The sequence below is a fragment of the Exophiala mesophila genome, assembly GCF_000836275.1.
Source record: "Exophiala mesophila strain CBS 40295 unplaced genomic scaffold supercont1.5, whole genome shotgun sequence".
Lineage (NCBI taxonomy): Eukaryota > Fungi > Ascomycota > Eurotiomycetes > Chaetothyriales > Herpotrichiellaceae > Exophiala > Exophiala mesophila.
The window spans coordinates 2,965,138-2,979,852 of NW_015622508.1; the positions used below are offsets into that span (position 1 = coordinate 2,965,138).

At 51.4% G+C, this 14,715-nt stretch overlaps 1 protein-coding gene across 1 annotated transcript; it reads left to right on the plus strand.

Annotated features, from left to right (window-relative positions):
- Nucleotides 1-3,392: 3,392 nt before the first annotated feature.
- Nucleotides 3,393-5,589, plus strand: PV10_07750 (uncharacterized protein). Its single transcript, XM_016372685.1, has one exon. It carries the CDS (start codon nt 3,950-3,952, stop codon nt 5,060-5,062), a length of 1,113 nt encoding a protein of 370 aa, XP_016222017.1. The 5' UTR covers nt 3,393-3,949; the 3' UTR covers nt 5,063-5,589.
- Nucleotides 5,590-14,715: the final 9,126 nt, after the last annotated feature.

A 14,715-nucleotide genomic window follows, 5' to 3' on the forward strand; every position in this document is an offset into this window, starting at 1 on the left:
TAATCCCTGCAGCCAGGCACCCGTGTGCCCCCAGAGCCCCTCGGGCTCCTGCTCAATCGCTGGCCAGCACCCTGCGATGCGAGCCCTTGCCAAATCGAGGGGCCACTGGGGGAAGGAACGGCGACATGCTCCTGCAGCTACAACAAAACGTGCGTACGTATGCGGCTTAGGTAGAGTATCTAGGTAGGTACCTTAGGTACCTAGGTAAGGTAGAAACATACAGGTACTCGTATGTCCAGGCAGTTACTGTTTCCCAAGTATCCAAATGTGCAGGGCTTTTTCCTGCGTCTAGGACTTCCCAATGTTGGACCCAATGTTGGAATATATCGACTGCACCGACTTTTCCAAGTGTCTCTCCGCTTGATCAGGGGACCTTCGATATAATGTACTGTACCATGTGGGCTACGGCAGCTAATTCTCCAATATGTTCTGAAGCCTAATTTTGTTGAAGACTTGTTTATGTACAGTAACTCGCAAAGTTGGTATAGGATGGTCATGTCCAACATTACACCCACATACCTACGGAGTAGAGTACTTACCTAGTATTATTGACCTGCTTTGCTCAAACTGACAACTTGAGTTAGACAGCATTTCCATACACACTAGCGACTAGAAGCTCCTCTTTGGCGCTCCCCGGCCATGCCTCAACAGTAGACTACGCGTACTCCGTACAATTTGCCGATCTTTCGCTTATTATCTCGTGTTCGCCTTCCTAGCGATCGCTTGTTCAAGAAAAGTGAAGTGGTGGTCTGTTCCTCTTCCCGACAACAAGTTGACCACAGTGGTTAGTCGCTGCAAGTTGCATCCACGCACAACCTGGGCAAAAAAAGGTCGAAATTACATACAATGCAGAATGACCGTAGATTAGGTAGGCACAGGACTCATAGCTCGTCGTGTCGCTAGTGCTTCTGGCTGCACAGCCGACTTCCCCCGCTGTAGTCTTCACTGGTACCCAGGCAGCCATCACCAGTTCTTTGGATCGAGATTTTTGCGCGTGATGCAAGTGCGAAACTTCCAACCTAAACTGCTGACTTTATTAGTACATAGTACTTGCATACTTTCTCCTTGCCAACTCAAAAAGTTTCACTAGCTACTAACAGTAAATGATGTGCGGAAACTGCCATACCTCCCTAAGGTATGCACCTTTATTGAGTGTGTCATGGTCTTCCGAATTTTGTCTCTTGCGTGCTACTGGAAACCAAGGGAGGTGTACAGAGTATGCTGAGGGGATTTCAGTTAGGCGATTTGTCCGCAGCTACGTTGTGGATATACGGGCACGACGGGATAGCCCTCGTACGAATAAAAGTGGGCAAATACAGGGTGTACCGTAGTTAGCATATTCCGTAGGCAAGCACCTACGAGTAAGTAGGTACCTCCGTAGGGAGATCTACGAAACAAGAAGAATGACTAAAAGCCGGTGAAGCTGGGCAATGGGTACTCGTAGTGGTCGATGAGGATCTGCCCAAACATGCCCAAATCAACAGCTTTTTGCCAAACTCTCACAGGTGATCGAGTCCAGGTGGACGCCGCTTGGACGCCCAGCGTACCAGTGCGAGGTGACAGGGGGGGACTTGCCACGGCCGTCGTGGCTGTCTTTGTGCCTGCATTGGGGGCCAGGACAGCCCCCTTAGGCAATGAAGAGGGCGCCTCCCAGGCCCACACTGCCTGATTAGGCCTGTATATGCCGGCCAAACTTCGACCGTCTCAGGTGACGGTTACTCAGTCGAGGTCCTCTCTGCTTGTTTGCTTGACTGGCTTGCCTGGTTGGTATTAGTTTCTAGCACTTTTGGCTAGCCTGGCATGCCTGTGGTCCCCAGCCCAGGGGCCTGCCCATGCCTTGCCTATGCCTTGCCCATGCCTGCTGACCACTCGCTAGGCTGTCACGGCTGTGCTTAGCGGATGAGATCTGGACGAGATCGTGATCCCCCATAATCCTAGTCCTCCCCGTGTGATTCGCCCCTGTGGCCAACTCTTACCCACACGCCAACACACACAGGCGAATCAATCACTCAATCACCCTCTGCCGCAAGCTCAACGGTCAAAACGCTCCGGCTGCAGAGCCGTGAAACTTCGCAATTTTAGTTCCTGTCCGATTGACGTGAAACTCCAGGGAGTCGCCCAGTTACCTTCCAAGCCACACTACTGCACTCTGCATTTCCTTCGCGCGCGCACTCACTTGCTCTCCTTCGATGCCATCTAAACGCCGTCCGAATCTGGCCATCCGGCCCACACACTCCCACCCAAACCTACGGAGTATGACCTAGACAACCACCCATTCCCCTTCCACGCTGTCTCTGATCAGACCGTTCTGACCGTTCTTCAGACCAGGCTAAATTCTCTGTGCCGTTGGTTCGAATACATCCAAGGACTTACGGACTATGGCGTAAAACAGCAGGGGGTTTTGGTCAGTTTTCCAGGCTATCCTCCACAACACAAGTAGGCCAACCGAGCGCTTTTTGCTGGACAAAAAAAAAGACTCTTGCGCTCAAGCACACTAGCACATAATACCTAATGGCACGGCGGTGGACCGTGGACCATGGACCGTGGACGAAGAACCCGACATGATCACCACGGGCCAGGAGCGTTCCACTGCTCAACAACCAGTCCATGAATGCCCTGCGATCGGGTCTGGAGGTCCAAGCTTGTGATCCAACCACAGTCCTAGGCATGATCCAGCAGGGCGGTCCAGATGGCACCATCAGTAGTGTCTAGGCGCCGATCCCGTGCCGTCTGAAGGGCCTGAGGAACATGAGATGATGGCAGAAGTTCCTCCACGCCCACGGAGATACAGTATGTAATCGGTTACCTCCACCCAGACGACGTGAGTCTCGAGGCACCATGCACCGACGCTGCCAGCCCTCCAGTCAAGCACGAGCCCTGGTGAGGACATCGGGTCCTTCGCCCATGCCCTCCACTGTATTGCGTGCAGGGGGTGGAATTTGTCAGATATACTTTTCGATGTTGACACTGTGCCGTTCATCAGCTAGACCCCTGTCCACCGATCGACGTGGTGGGCCCCCGTCGTTCTTGCGGCCACTCTCCGACACTTGAAGTTCTTTTTTCCTCTACCTTGAATGGAAGGCCCTCAGAGCCCACTCACCAAGGGCCAAACCCTCCACCACTCACGAACGCCAGAACGCCACAACGCTACCGTCCCAGACCTGGTAAAGAGGCTTTGCCCCCACTTTAGACTCTCGTCTGTCGGGGCAATAGACTTTGTGTTGGTGCGATTACGGCAAGATCTATCTGTTGGCAACCCGTCACTGATGGCGTCGTCTACCCACTCTGCTGCCCGCTAGGCTCTGTAAGAGCAAGGCAGGGTCTCCCTCCCCATCGATTTTGGCTGTCCTCAGCCATACTAGGACTGAAAGCTGTTTTGACTCTTCTCACACTGTCAACCGTTTCGCCCAAAAGAGACATTCAAGATCCTTGCCTTTGGATCTTCCAACGTGCGAGACTTGACTCACGATCCATTGACGCCTCTTTTCTTGTCTTGTTATACCCACCTCTCAGACTAACAAGACCCATCTCCGTCCAAACTCCCATCGCTATTTCCTCACACACTTGCCATCACCCTCCTCCTAACGTGCGCAAGCCCATTCCAAGCCTTAATGTCGAAGGTGCTACTCGCTGATCAGTCACGCCCCTGCGGACCATAGTCGCGACACGAGCGGGATTCCGAAAGCATATCACTCGACCAAGGTTCTGCATCGCCATTCGTTCCCGAGGTCCTCTTCACTCTTCATTATATTGTACCCTTTTTATTTCTCCATCTGTTAAACCATTCATCACAAGGTTCCATCACAACTGTCTACGACGATAATAAATTCACCTGGCTGGCAACCCGAGGCTGGATTTGGTACGACAATAATCAGTTCTCTGGCGCAGAGCCAGGTCCTATAAATCCGCTTACCGTCTCGTCTCAATTACGCCTCTATTTATCAACAGCATGTCGCGTCCAAGCCGTCGGGGACCATGGCTGCCCGAGGAGGACGGCAAGCTACTCCATCTCGTCTCAACTCTAGGGCCGAACAACTGGGTGCGAATTTCCCACCACATGCAACACCGAACTCCCAAGCAGTGTCGAGAGAGATATCACCAGAATCTGAAGCCGTCGCTGACTCATGACCCCATCACCGCGGAGGAAGGCGAACGGATCGAGCATCTCGTGAAGGTCATGGGGAAGAAGTGGGCAGAGATTGCAAGATATTTGGGTAACCGGAGTGACAACGCAGTGAAGAACTGGTGGAATGGGAGTATCAACCGCCGCAAGAGAAGTCCTCCCCATGCCAACGGCATCTCCAGGGAAGCTGGGTACAGGAGCCAGCCCATCTCGGCCTCCGTGCCCCGTCGACCTCTGTACAATCATGAAGCCCCTCCTTTTCTACGCGACACTCCTCCACTCGACATTATACTTCCCCCTCCCTTTGTGAGGCAGGAGAGCACGGCAATTGTTCCTGGCTCCTCGCGTCCGAGACCTCTCCCCCCCTTGGAGGATATTTACTCGTTTCAGCCTGCAGTGGACGAACCACGTCAGCCTCTGATCTCACCGTCATCGGTTGCTGGGGAGCACGGCGACTTTAGGCGAAGACATCCCTCGCCAGTGCACCTAGAAGACCACCCGAGGCCTCCATCCTTGCCTCCGATTCGTGGATTTCGACTTCCTCCGATCAGTTACTCTGATCTGCCTGCGCCTTCCCCCACTACAACTGACGACTCAACTACCTTCCCCTGGATTCCACCCTCATTGGTCTCGGACAACTTGTCAAATTATTCCATATCACCCAGAACGGACCCATCCCCACGGCCAGTGCTGGACGGATCGAAAGACACTACAACTGGTGCAACTGATGCACCCGAGACAGGGAAAGAGCTGCCACGGTCACGCGAGATGCGTGGGCGTTTGGCTGACTCCCCACCTTGGCCTGTCCGTATGTCGGATGACAGGGGTCCACCACACGAGAACCATGATCAAGCTGGCCGGGCTCGGGCAAAAGACCATCGCATTACAGTTTCAAGCCTGCTTGCGGATGAAGCGACAGTGTTGCGCAACAGGCATTGACCATGCTCCGTGCGCTAAGCGAGCCATGTGAGCGAGGAGGCAATGAACATGATATAACACTTGTCCAGTCACAGTTACGCACTCGCTCGCCACGATTCGGTCACACTTGTACTCTACGAAATCTGAAGTGTGTAGGGTCTCTGATTTCTACACTTATGTATCATGTATCTTTTATCAGCAGCATTTATTAGCTGCAAGCACTGCAAGCACTGCAAGCACTCTGTGAGGAAGGACTCTGCTCGGTTTTGGCAGACTTATGATTAAAACTCTCTTGGAGGATATGGGAATGGGTGGGACTTTTCCATTAATGATTTCTAATAGGCTTGAGAGTGTGGAGGGAAAATTGGGACGGATTGAGTGTTCAGCTGATCCGGTGGTATCTCGCCAAGGCAGACAAGGGTAGCACTCTTGATGAAACTCGGGATGCCCATGTACACGAGCGGTCGAGGTCGATCCCTCGCAGATATGCAAGTGGGACAACCTCCTCGACCATTTTGAAACCCAAAGCGGAGGCAACATGGATATACATGCCTAAAAATACCACACTCTTTATAATTACAACAAAGCCACATTATGCCGCTGCAGGTTTAGTCATAATTCAGTGTCAGGTTTAAGACTAGACTCCCAGAACGCGTGAGGCGAGACAATTGGCACTCGAGGCGAGGGACAGAAATGAGTAGCTTTACTCAATTACACATGGCGGCCCCAACGTCTAGGTGTAAATGGCTAGAAGCTGGGAGGATTTGACTTGCATCCACTCTATCGTGACACGCGCTGGGCTGCTCAGGGCAGTAGGAGATCCCAAGAGGTTCGAGAACTGATTTGGCTGATTTCGGGGCGGGGTTGTCGGATACGTCAAGGGTTAGGTGGAGGAGATGTGTCAGGAATCGAGCGTTGTCTAAATGTGACGGGGGGTTCGCGCTGAGAGCGCCTCACGCAGCGAGTATTGCTGTCAATGAAAAGGAGGGATATTGTGGTTCGCACATGATGGTGGTGGTGGTGGTGGTGGTGGTGGTGATGAGGATGATGATGATGATGATGACGACGATAATGGATTTCGATTAAGATGACAGATGGGAAAGTGGTACCTACTTTGCCGTGCCTTCCCCAGCGAGGTTGGTGGTAACTCGTCACTTCTCTCATACGTTCACTCTCGCTCCTTCTACTTTCACTACGCATGCGGAATGTACGGAGTACTTTGGTAGTCTAGAGGGGAGGCTAGCAGGCAGCCAATCAGAATTACTACAAGGTACAACGCGGTACTACTCCGTACAAAGGAATCCATTGTGCCAAGCCGCGCCGCCCGCAGAGCGTTTTTCGCTCCCACAGACCCACAGACACGCCAGACTAGACAGACCGTGGCCGCCCCGCTCACACCCGCCCAAGCCACTGGCACTTGCAGCCAGATCGCCAAGTCACACTACGGCTCTCAAATCTCGGTTTGTGCGTCACGACTATTCCGTCCACCACCAACTTGAACCTGGTTTGACAAGGGCTACAGTCTGGCAGTCTGGCAGCCTGGCAGCCTGGCACGCCTGTGACGCCTGCAATTCCTCCTACTCTTGCAGTTCTTTTTACAACTTGCTAAACCCTCACTAGGTAACTAGATGATCAGCTATGTACATATACCTATGTACCACCATCCGTCACGGTCGAGCGGAGTTTTGACTCTTTTTGTCTCGCTGCTGCACCCGGTATTTGGGTTTGGCCTGGTTTGGGCTGCTTGGGTCTGGGCTTGAGTTTGGGCTGGTGGCTGGCTTGGACATTTGCTGCCGTGTTCCATGGCCCCAGCTGCAACAAATGACTACAACCCTTTTGTACCTACCTAAGATACCTCCTACCATAGTAACAGGCAGTAACAGGCGCCAGGAGAACCTAAGATTCCAGCCCAAGAGGCGATTTGGGCACCGGTAACGATATAACTGTACTTAGTGTCGTCTGCACCTTCCAAACTGCAGCATCATGCTTCCCTGTGGCAGTCGCAGAAAAGCCCTGAGCCCCCCCTTGAATCTCACTCATCCACTCACCAACAGCCCGAAGCCTACTCCCTCCCTACCTGGTACCTAGATCCTTGCTATCATGCATCGTGGCACCTTAGAGTACCTAGTCAGTCTTACTAGCCAGCCAGCAATGTCAACAGCTGGCATCCTTGACATACACCAGACTCCACGAACTCTTGATCGTCTTGCCTTTATCCTCCGATTCGAAGCCTCGGTAGACATGGCCTGACAGAACGAACTTTCAAGATTAACTACCACCCCATCATGAGTTTCACATCCAACATGAGGACAGCTTTACGTACACTCGTTTGGCCCAGGGTCAAGGATGCCTTGTACAAATATTCTGCTGGCTATTGTTGCTAACATTCGGGTGCTACAGTCTGCAAAGTACCATGCCCTTCTCCCAGTACCTTGCTGACCTGATCCTGCAGGCTGCATCCTCCCTCTCAATCAAGTCATGGTGTACGAGTACTGTCCTGAATTCTCCCCTCTCGAACCACCCCTGCCACAGATCCGCGCCGGACCTAGACAACACCGTCCCCAGCTCTGAGCCCTGATGCAAGACCATGTCCCTGTACCTATCGTTCGTGATGAACTCGCCGACTGGGCCTCTTAGAGGCTCGACAGGCTAAGAGCCAGGCATTACGGAGTAGACTGTTTCGGGACATGGCTTGATGGGTCAAGTGCAGATACGAACGAATCTTCGACCATACCAGTACTGTCACTGCAGCCAACACAGACTCATCAATTGCAGATCCCCCAAAACGGTTTGTCGAGGCTGCCACCTTGCTGTGAGTCCTGTAATCGCCAAGACACCATGCCTCCAATGCTTTTCCCCTTCCTTCGCCTACCAACCGGTCCCCTTCGCTTGTCGTCGAATCGCTTTGCAGGTCGTTGGCGGGGGCCGGAGGGGCTGTGGGTCTGCGCTTGGTTGGGTTTAGCAGCGTCGCTCCAAGCACCATTACGAAGCCACGGGAATACTGACACTCCCTTCCCGGCTCGCTCGCTACTTAGCAGCACTGGGCAAGCGCAACTTTTGTTCCAACGTCTTTGGGCCCAGGCTTTGGATTCTCAGGATTCACAAGTCTCCATCACCAGTCTTACGAGTATGGGCACACGCGAAGAAACTTGTGTACATATGCGCACATACTTGCAACTCGACTGGACAGCTAGTGTTGCAATGCTTTCATCACCCCAGTCTTGCTAGCGTTGCCAAGGTTAACATTTGTGGCAGAACGCCATCAATCATCATTTGGGCGTTTGGGCGTATGAAACACACGGTTGTCAGAGGTCAGTCCTGTGGCTATTTTCGTCCACAAAAGGCTCTTGGGCTCTTGCAATACCTTTCCAACGTCCCAGATCTTGCATACACTTTTTCTGGGTCATGCCTCAGGTCTTCAATCGAGCATCCCTGATCCGGTGCATCATTGAACCCTCGTCATGTCACGATTTTGTCTCGCTTTCATCTCAGCACGCGGCAGAGTCTGGCTTGTTGGCCAGGGCTCATGGACATTGACAATCAATGATATTCAGACATCTGGCATAATGGCATGCCCAAGACATGAATTGCTCTATCTGGCAGCATGGCCATCCCAATGACCAAGCCAGGTTTGGTCGTTCTACTCCGTACATGCCAAGTATCTTTGACAGTTTTGTCCTGCGTACGTCCGTCTGACAGGATGCTGCGAACGGGAATATGCAGAGACATAAGGCCCGCTAATCTGTTTGGCGACATGTGTCATTGGCCATGATCGTCACATCGCATCTTCAACATCCCATGCAATTTTTTACTGACCATTTCATTTCCGCAGCTTGCCGTAACAGCAGATTGATGGATATTGGGGGTTTATTCTCTGTAATTGTTCAGGCGACGAGATGCCATCACCGTGGTTCCATTTCGACCCTCCGATAATTCTCCACAATCCGGTTGCGCCAATCGATTGTCATCAAGGAAAAGAGCCGACTTGGTATGACAAAGCCATCGAGCCATCGAGCTGGTGATCGACCTATGAGATCATATTTTTCCTATATTCAGAGATAGGCGTAATGTGACAGCGGCAAGTTCAACGGGCGTGACGGCCAGGAAAACTTGTGTGACCAATCTAACACTTTCATGAGCCTATCAAGTCGGTCGCAATAATGAGGCGTTGACAAGTCAATCCGCCGCTGGACTGTCCAACAAGTCACCAGTCCTCGGTGACAGTCTAGACGAGTCATGACAGTTTTATTCCGATGTTGCTTTGAAGAATGCTAGCAATATGCGGCCATATGCAGGAGGTACTTTGGAGATCCGAAATCAAACAGCTCGTGGACCTCCCAATACGAGATCCGCAGTCGTACAATGCAAGCAACTTCGGCTCACGGCAAGATCTCGGTTTTGGAGCCACTCGCTCTGCCTACAACACAATCACTTTCTGCAAGATCCAGCCAAAAGTAGTGTCGCGAGCCGGACGGCAGGGTCCTAGAGCAACAGCGGGCTCTAGATCCTGGTACGTCCACTTCTCAACATGCATGGAACTGTATGTATAATGTGCCCATGGCCCAAAACCCGTCACGCGGAGGGCCAAAGGCCCCAGTCGGTCCGAAAAATCACTTACAGGCTCCTGGCCAGGATCTCAATCGCATTAGCTCTCGCATGTCATTTCCCGATTCGAATTCTGACGCACCAGCGCCCGTGTTTTTCTCGACGCATGATCAGTTGTTATTGCAAATGTGGCTTCATGCCTTGATATCCGGACGATCAAAGACTGTAGAATACTCCAGATTGTGCAGTCACTAGATCTACAACCGTCGCCAATCTCGTGGTAGCTTCTCCACCGTTGCAGGTTTCCCAAACTGCGGCTCGTTCTCCCTGGCTGCATGGGCAATCCAACCCCTGGAATTGGGACCTTGGCTTAGATCGCCGATCTTGATCCCATGCACTGTACCAGTCATCCCTTGTCATCCAGGCTCAACATTGCTCCTCGCCATTCAGAGTGTCGCTTGGGCCAGCCACCTAGATAGCCGACAAGCCATTGGGAAATTACGGCAAATGGTCTTTGGTTTTGAGAAGATCCGATCACCTTCCACGAACAATAAATCCAGGCAACTACTCTTTCTGGCCCTTCAAACAATTTGGCATGAGGATGCCTTGACCGCTAATCCGCACTCCTCGTTCTCCGGCATTGTTCCCACTATGTGAATCTCTCAGACGGCTATGCATGGACACGGACATGGCCATTCTTGTGGCAGCCCAGCAGTAGACCCGGTGGTCAAACAATTTACACGTACTGCCTATGGAACGAGGCGTCCATGACAGCATGTCGTCGACCGACTATCCGATTAGATGATGGGTATCTTGGCTCCTTTTCCCAGCCTGACGTTGTCCTCCTCCACACGCGTGACTCAACGAGAGCTTCAAATACAGACTATTGGCAAGTTTCATGCAATGCAGCACACGACATCATAGTCCCAATTTCATGAGACGAGCGCAGTTGGTAATCAAATTGAACGGGAATTCCCGCCTCTCATGTGAAACTTGGTTCAGATGATGGCATCATCAAGCGAGTCCAAAAGAGTGAGTTTTCGTTGTCCCATCCATCCTCTTCCCTTTCAGCAACGGCATCACTTTGGAAGCGACATGGGGGCCGACCTTACTTTCAGTGCGGCCAACCAAAGTCTCGACCTCCCAGACGGCTTCCGTCTACAAAGCATGTTGGTCCGGATCCACTGCTCTGTCACACAACCCAAATCAAAATATCAAGACGGTTCGTCGGCCCAGAGCCTCGGTGAAACGTCCTTACGTCTCGTTTGAAATGGGGAAAATGACAGGATAGAGCCATAGCCTACGATGGAGAGCCAACGCCTACTGCGTCCTTTGCATGCATCTGTCTTTTGACACTATCTGTACTTTGTTCTCAGATACGAGGGCCCAGCGCAGTTGCTCAACCACCTTTGAAGATAAACGTCTGTGGAGATTCTGGAGCTGCTCTTATGTGTCTAACACATGCCGCCCTGCACTCGTTGTCCACGCGTTGTTCGGGCCACTCTTGGGTCAATTTCAAGTCTAGCTGAAAGCCATGAAATAGAGAGCAAAGACTCTTGCGTTGCCGAATCTAGCTTCTGCTGCAATCCATTTGGTTTGCAACCTCTGACCCGTATGCCTCAGTCCTCTCAGCGACCTTCTCGGCCAGCCTTACAGTGGACGATCTTAATGCAACACCTGACTTTCTAACGTTCTGGAGTAACCTGCGGCCCGTTGGACCCGCAACTCTATGATGAATCTTCTCCTTTCAGAGTCTAGGCCGCCCAAGAACATTCAGCTGTCCAAACATACTCCGTAGCACTTTGAATAACAGTTGTAGTATTAGATTTCTATAATTGCAATGCGAATGGCTCTCGCTAAGATCATGTTCGAGTCTCCAGCACCCATTTCAAATCTCAACCTCAGGGATACTTACCCGGTATTTGTGGTTTCAGTAGTGTCTATTTTTGCCTCAACGCGTCTGGCCTCGCCTCGTCAGATCGCAATCGACTGGGTTCTTACTGGCAAGATCAACAACATCTCCGACACGTCAAGTCTAGCTAACAGAACGAAGCCATCACCGATCTCGCTTAGACCATTGTTCAATACGAATCCTTGTACGAGTCGTAGACATCTTCGTGTGGCCCCTCCGTTCCGCCATTCCGGCCATCAAACTAGTAAATCTACAGTATACGAGGACTTCGTAGTAGGTTGATATCCAGTCACACTTCCACTAGCCCACACCAACACCGTCGCCTGACCCTGTTTTGCGATCCGCTCTTCGACCGGATGATCCATGTATATACTGTAACATAGCTCAGAGTCTTCCCCGCCTGTCACCCTACATCCCTGCTCACAACGCCGCCATACCCAACCCTGATCTCTAATAGCTGGAGTTTCAAGAGGCCGGGACGGGGTCGAGACTAAAGTTGCCAAAGGTACGGACAAAAACCTGCCGTAGAGTGCTTAGTTTAGCGGATTCGTGGGGGATCAATCGACTGCGCTGGAGGGCGAATAGAGGAATTCAAACTTGGACTGCAGCACAGTATTCAATGCCGATGGTGAACAAAGCGTGGGTGGTTTGGGAAAACATCATCCAAGAAGTTTCCAGTTCACCTGTCATATAGTCTCTGTTCGCAACTACAGTATGACACTACCTAGTAGTCCATCAACGGCACGTGCACATTCCTCACATCACTTGATCTCTGTAGTGGTTTCAGTTTGAGAGGGTTTCTCGGTGGAGCCCTCTACCCATTGCTCCTCATTGTAAGGGTCTTTGGAGAGCCCGGCAAGGATACCACCAGATGCAAAAAGGCTGTCGACCTGCTCCAAGGTCTTTCCACCAGTCTCGGGGCATAAGAAGAAGACAAATACGACGGCCACCAAGTTGCCACTCAGCACCCAGAACCAAAAATGCCAGCCACTGTTGTCGAAACCAATGGGCCCGACAAACACGGTGAGCCAGGTCCCGAGCCACTCGCCAGCAGAGGTAGCGGCACCACCGATATGACGGTATTCAAGAGGAGATATTTCTGAACAATATAGCCACACACATCCCTGATAAGCATAGCCCATGACGAAGAGGAAAAACCAGAGGATGGCAATCGAAGCCCAACGGATTGCCCCGGTCTGAGGTACGGCGACCAAAGAGATGAAAATGACAATGAGAATGGTCATAAATATGGCACCGTACAGAAGAGTGCTCCGGCGACCGGTTCGCTCGATGGTGAAGTAGAAAGGAACGCAACCAAGGGCGAAAATGATATTCTGCACTCCCGCAAGCATAGAAATCAGAGTCGGAGTCGCACCAGTATTGACCAAGATGATGGCGCCTTCACAAACAAGTCAATATCAATGTGAGCTCAAACGACGGGGGAGATGAGAACAAGGAACTAACTGTAATATGCCATCAAGGAAGATCCCATCCATTCGCGGATGAACGGCAGCCAGAAGCAAATACACAATCTCCTCGCAATCTTGAGCGGAGAACGATCGGTGATACCCATGCTGATGAACTGTTTCCAGTGCAAGCTGGCGCTGGCTTCCATCTCTGCCTCGATGGCCAGCAAGATTTCTTGCTTCGTTCGTTGAACATGAGGGTCATCTAAAGAAGGTGCGTCATGAAGACGAGCCAGAATCGCATCGCCTTCTGCATTCCGGTTGCGAGCATAATACCATCTAGGAGTATCCGGTAAAAACAGCATACATCCACCGGCAACACCGGCGAGGATGATCTGGAAGATGACGGGAGCCCGCCATGATATTTGATTGTCCATTTTTGTAAAGCCATAGTCGATCCAGTAGGCGAGGGGAACTCCAGAAATCAACATGATGGCATTCACTGCATGCGCTGGTCCTCGGTCGCCAGAATCAACTCCAGTCTCGGCCAGGTATATTGGAACAGCAGATGAAATACAACCAATAGCAAACCCGGTAATAATTCTGCCGACTGTGAGTTGGGCGATGCTGTAGGCCGACGATTGAATGATGCTGCCTACGATCGCCGCTCCGTTGCCGAGGAGAATGGTACCGCGACGACCTAGTCGGAGGGAGAAGAATCCAAGAATGACGGATGTCACAAATGCAGCGAGACTGTATGAGCTGGAGATCATGGGAATTGTATATTGGCCGGTGCCCTCGAGCCCAATGGCGTCAATGAAGGGCTGGTGAAGGAGAACTCCTCCCAATACACCGGCATCGTACTACAATGCAAGTATATAAAGATTAGTACTAAGCTTCATGCTAATGGGTCAAAACAATGTTGGGAGATCCTTCTTACCCCGTACATCATGAACGAAGTACCGCATACTAGCTTCATGAGCAAGTACAGCGTCTTGCCACGAAGTTGACGGATTCCCATCATGTTTGTTGTTACTGCTGCTGCTTGTGCTGGCGCAGTGATCAAGTACAGTAGGTGAACTCAAAATGTAGAGGACGGACACAAGGTTGCGGGTAATGCTTATCTTTGTGTTTTAGGTGTTTGTGTTCAGCACCGTCTGAGTGAGAAAGAAAGCTTTGCGACATGTTTCCCCAGGGAAAGATACTAATCTTTTGTTTATGTATCTATATCACTGAATGAGGAGACAGGGGTCCCACATATGGTCGATTCAGACGAAAAAAGTCAGACACAACGCTTACTCGTAGAATTTCCCAATGACTCTATTACCATACGAGTAAAAGGTCTGTAGATCAAATTCCTACAACAATCTTCTTGGCTGATCATCCGCCTTAACCGACCTTGTCCCCGGCTTGGCCCCTCTCAAGAGATGAGGGTCCAACGTGCCTAATAAAAGGCCAATAAAAGGCTGAGGACGCTGAAAGTCCCCATCATAACCATCAGGATACTCGGATGTCCTGTACCCCATCGTGCCCATGTACTCCGCGTCTGAATCCCCAGTCGCTCATCCCCAATCGCGCACCCAGGCCGTCGGCTGATGTACCTACCTCGCCTCATGTGGGAGGGGGGTTGCCTCTCTCTCCGACTCCGAGTCAAAAATCTGACAGATCATGCCATATGACTTGCTATGTGTTGTCTGACTCTTTTTCGCAAAGTCATACATTGTAAACCAACTGAGTCATCCTTTCCACTTTTCTCTTTTTGAGCAAATACGAACAAGCATAGACATCTGTTGGGTGGTCACCGAACCTTT

Coding starts and splice junctions, on each gene's coding strand:
- PV10_07750 (XM_016372685.1), top strand. CDS start 3,950: ATGTCGCGTCCAAGCCGTCGGGGACCATGGCTGCCCGAGGAGGACGGC.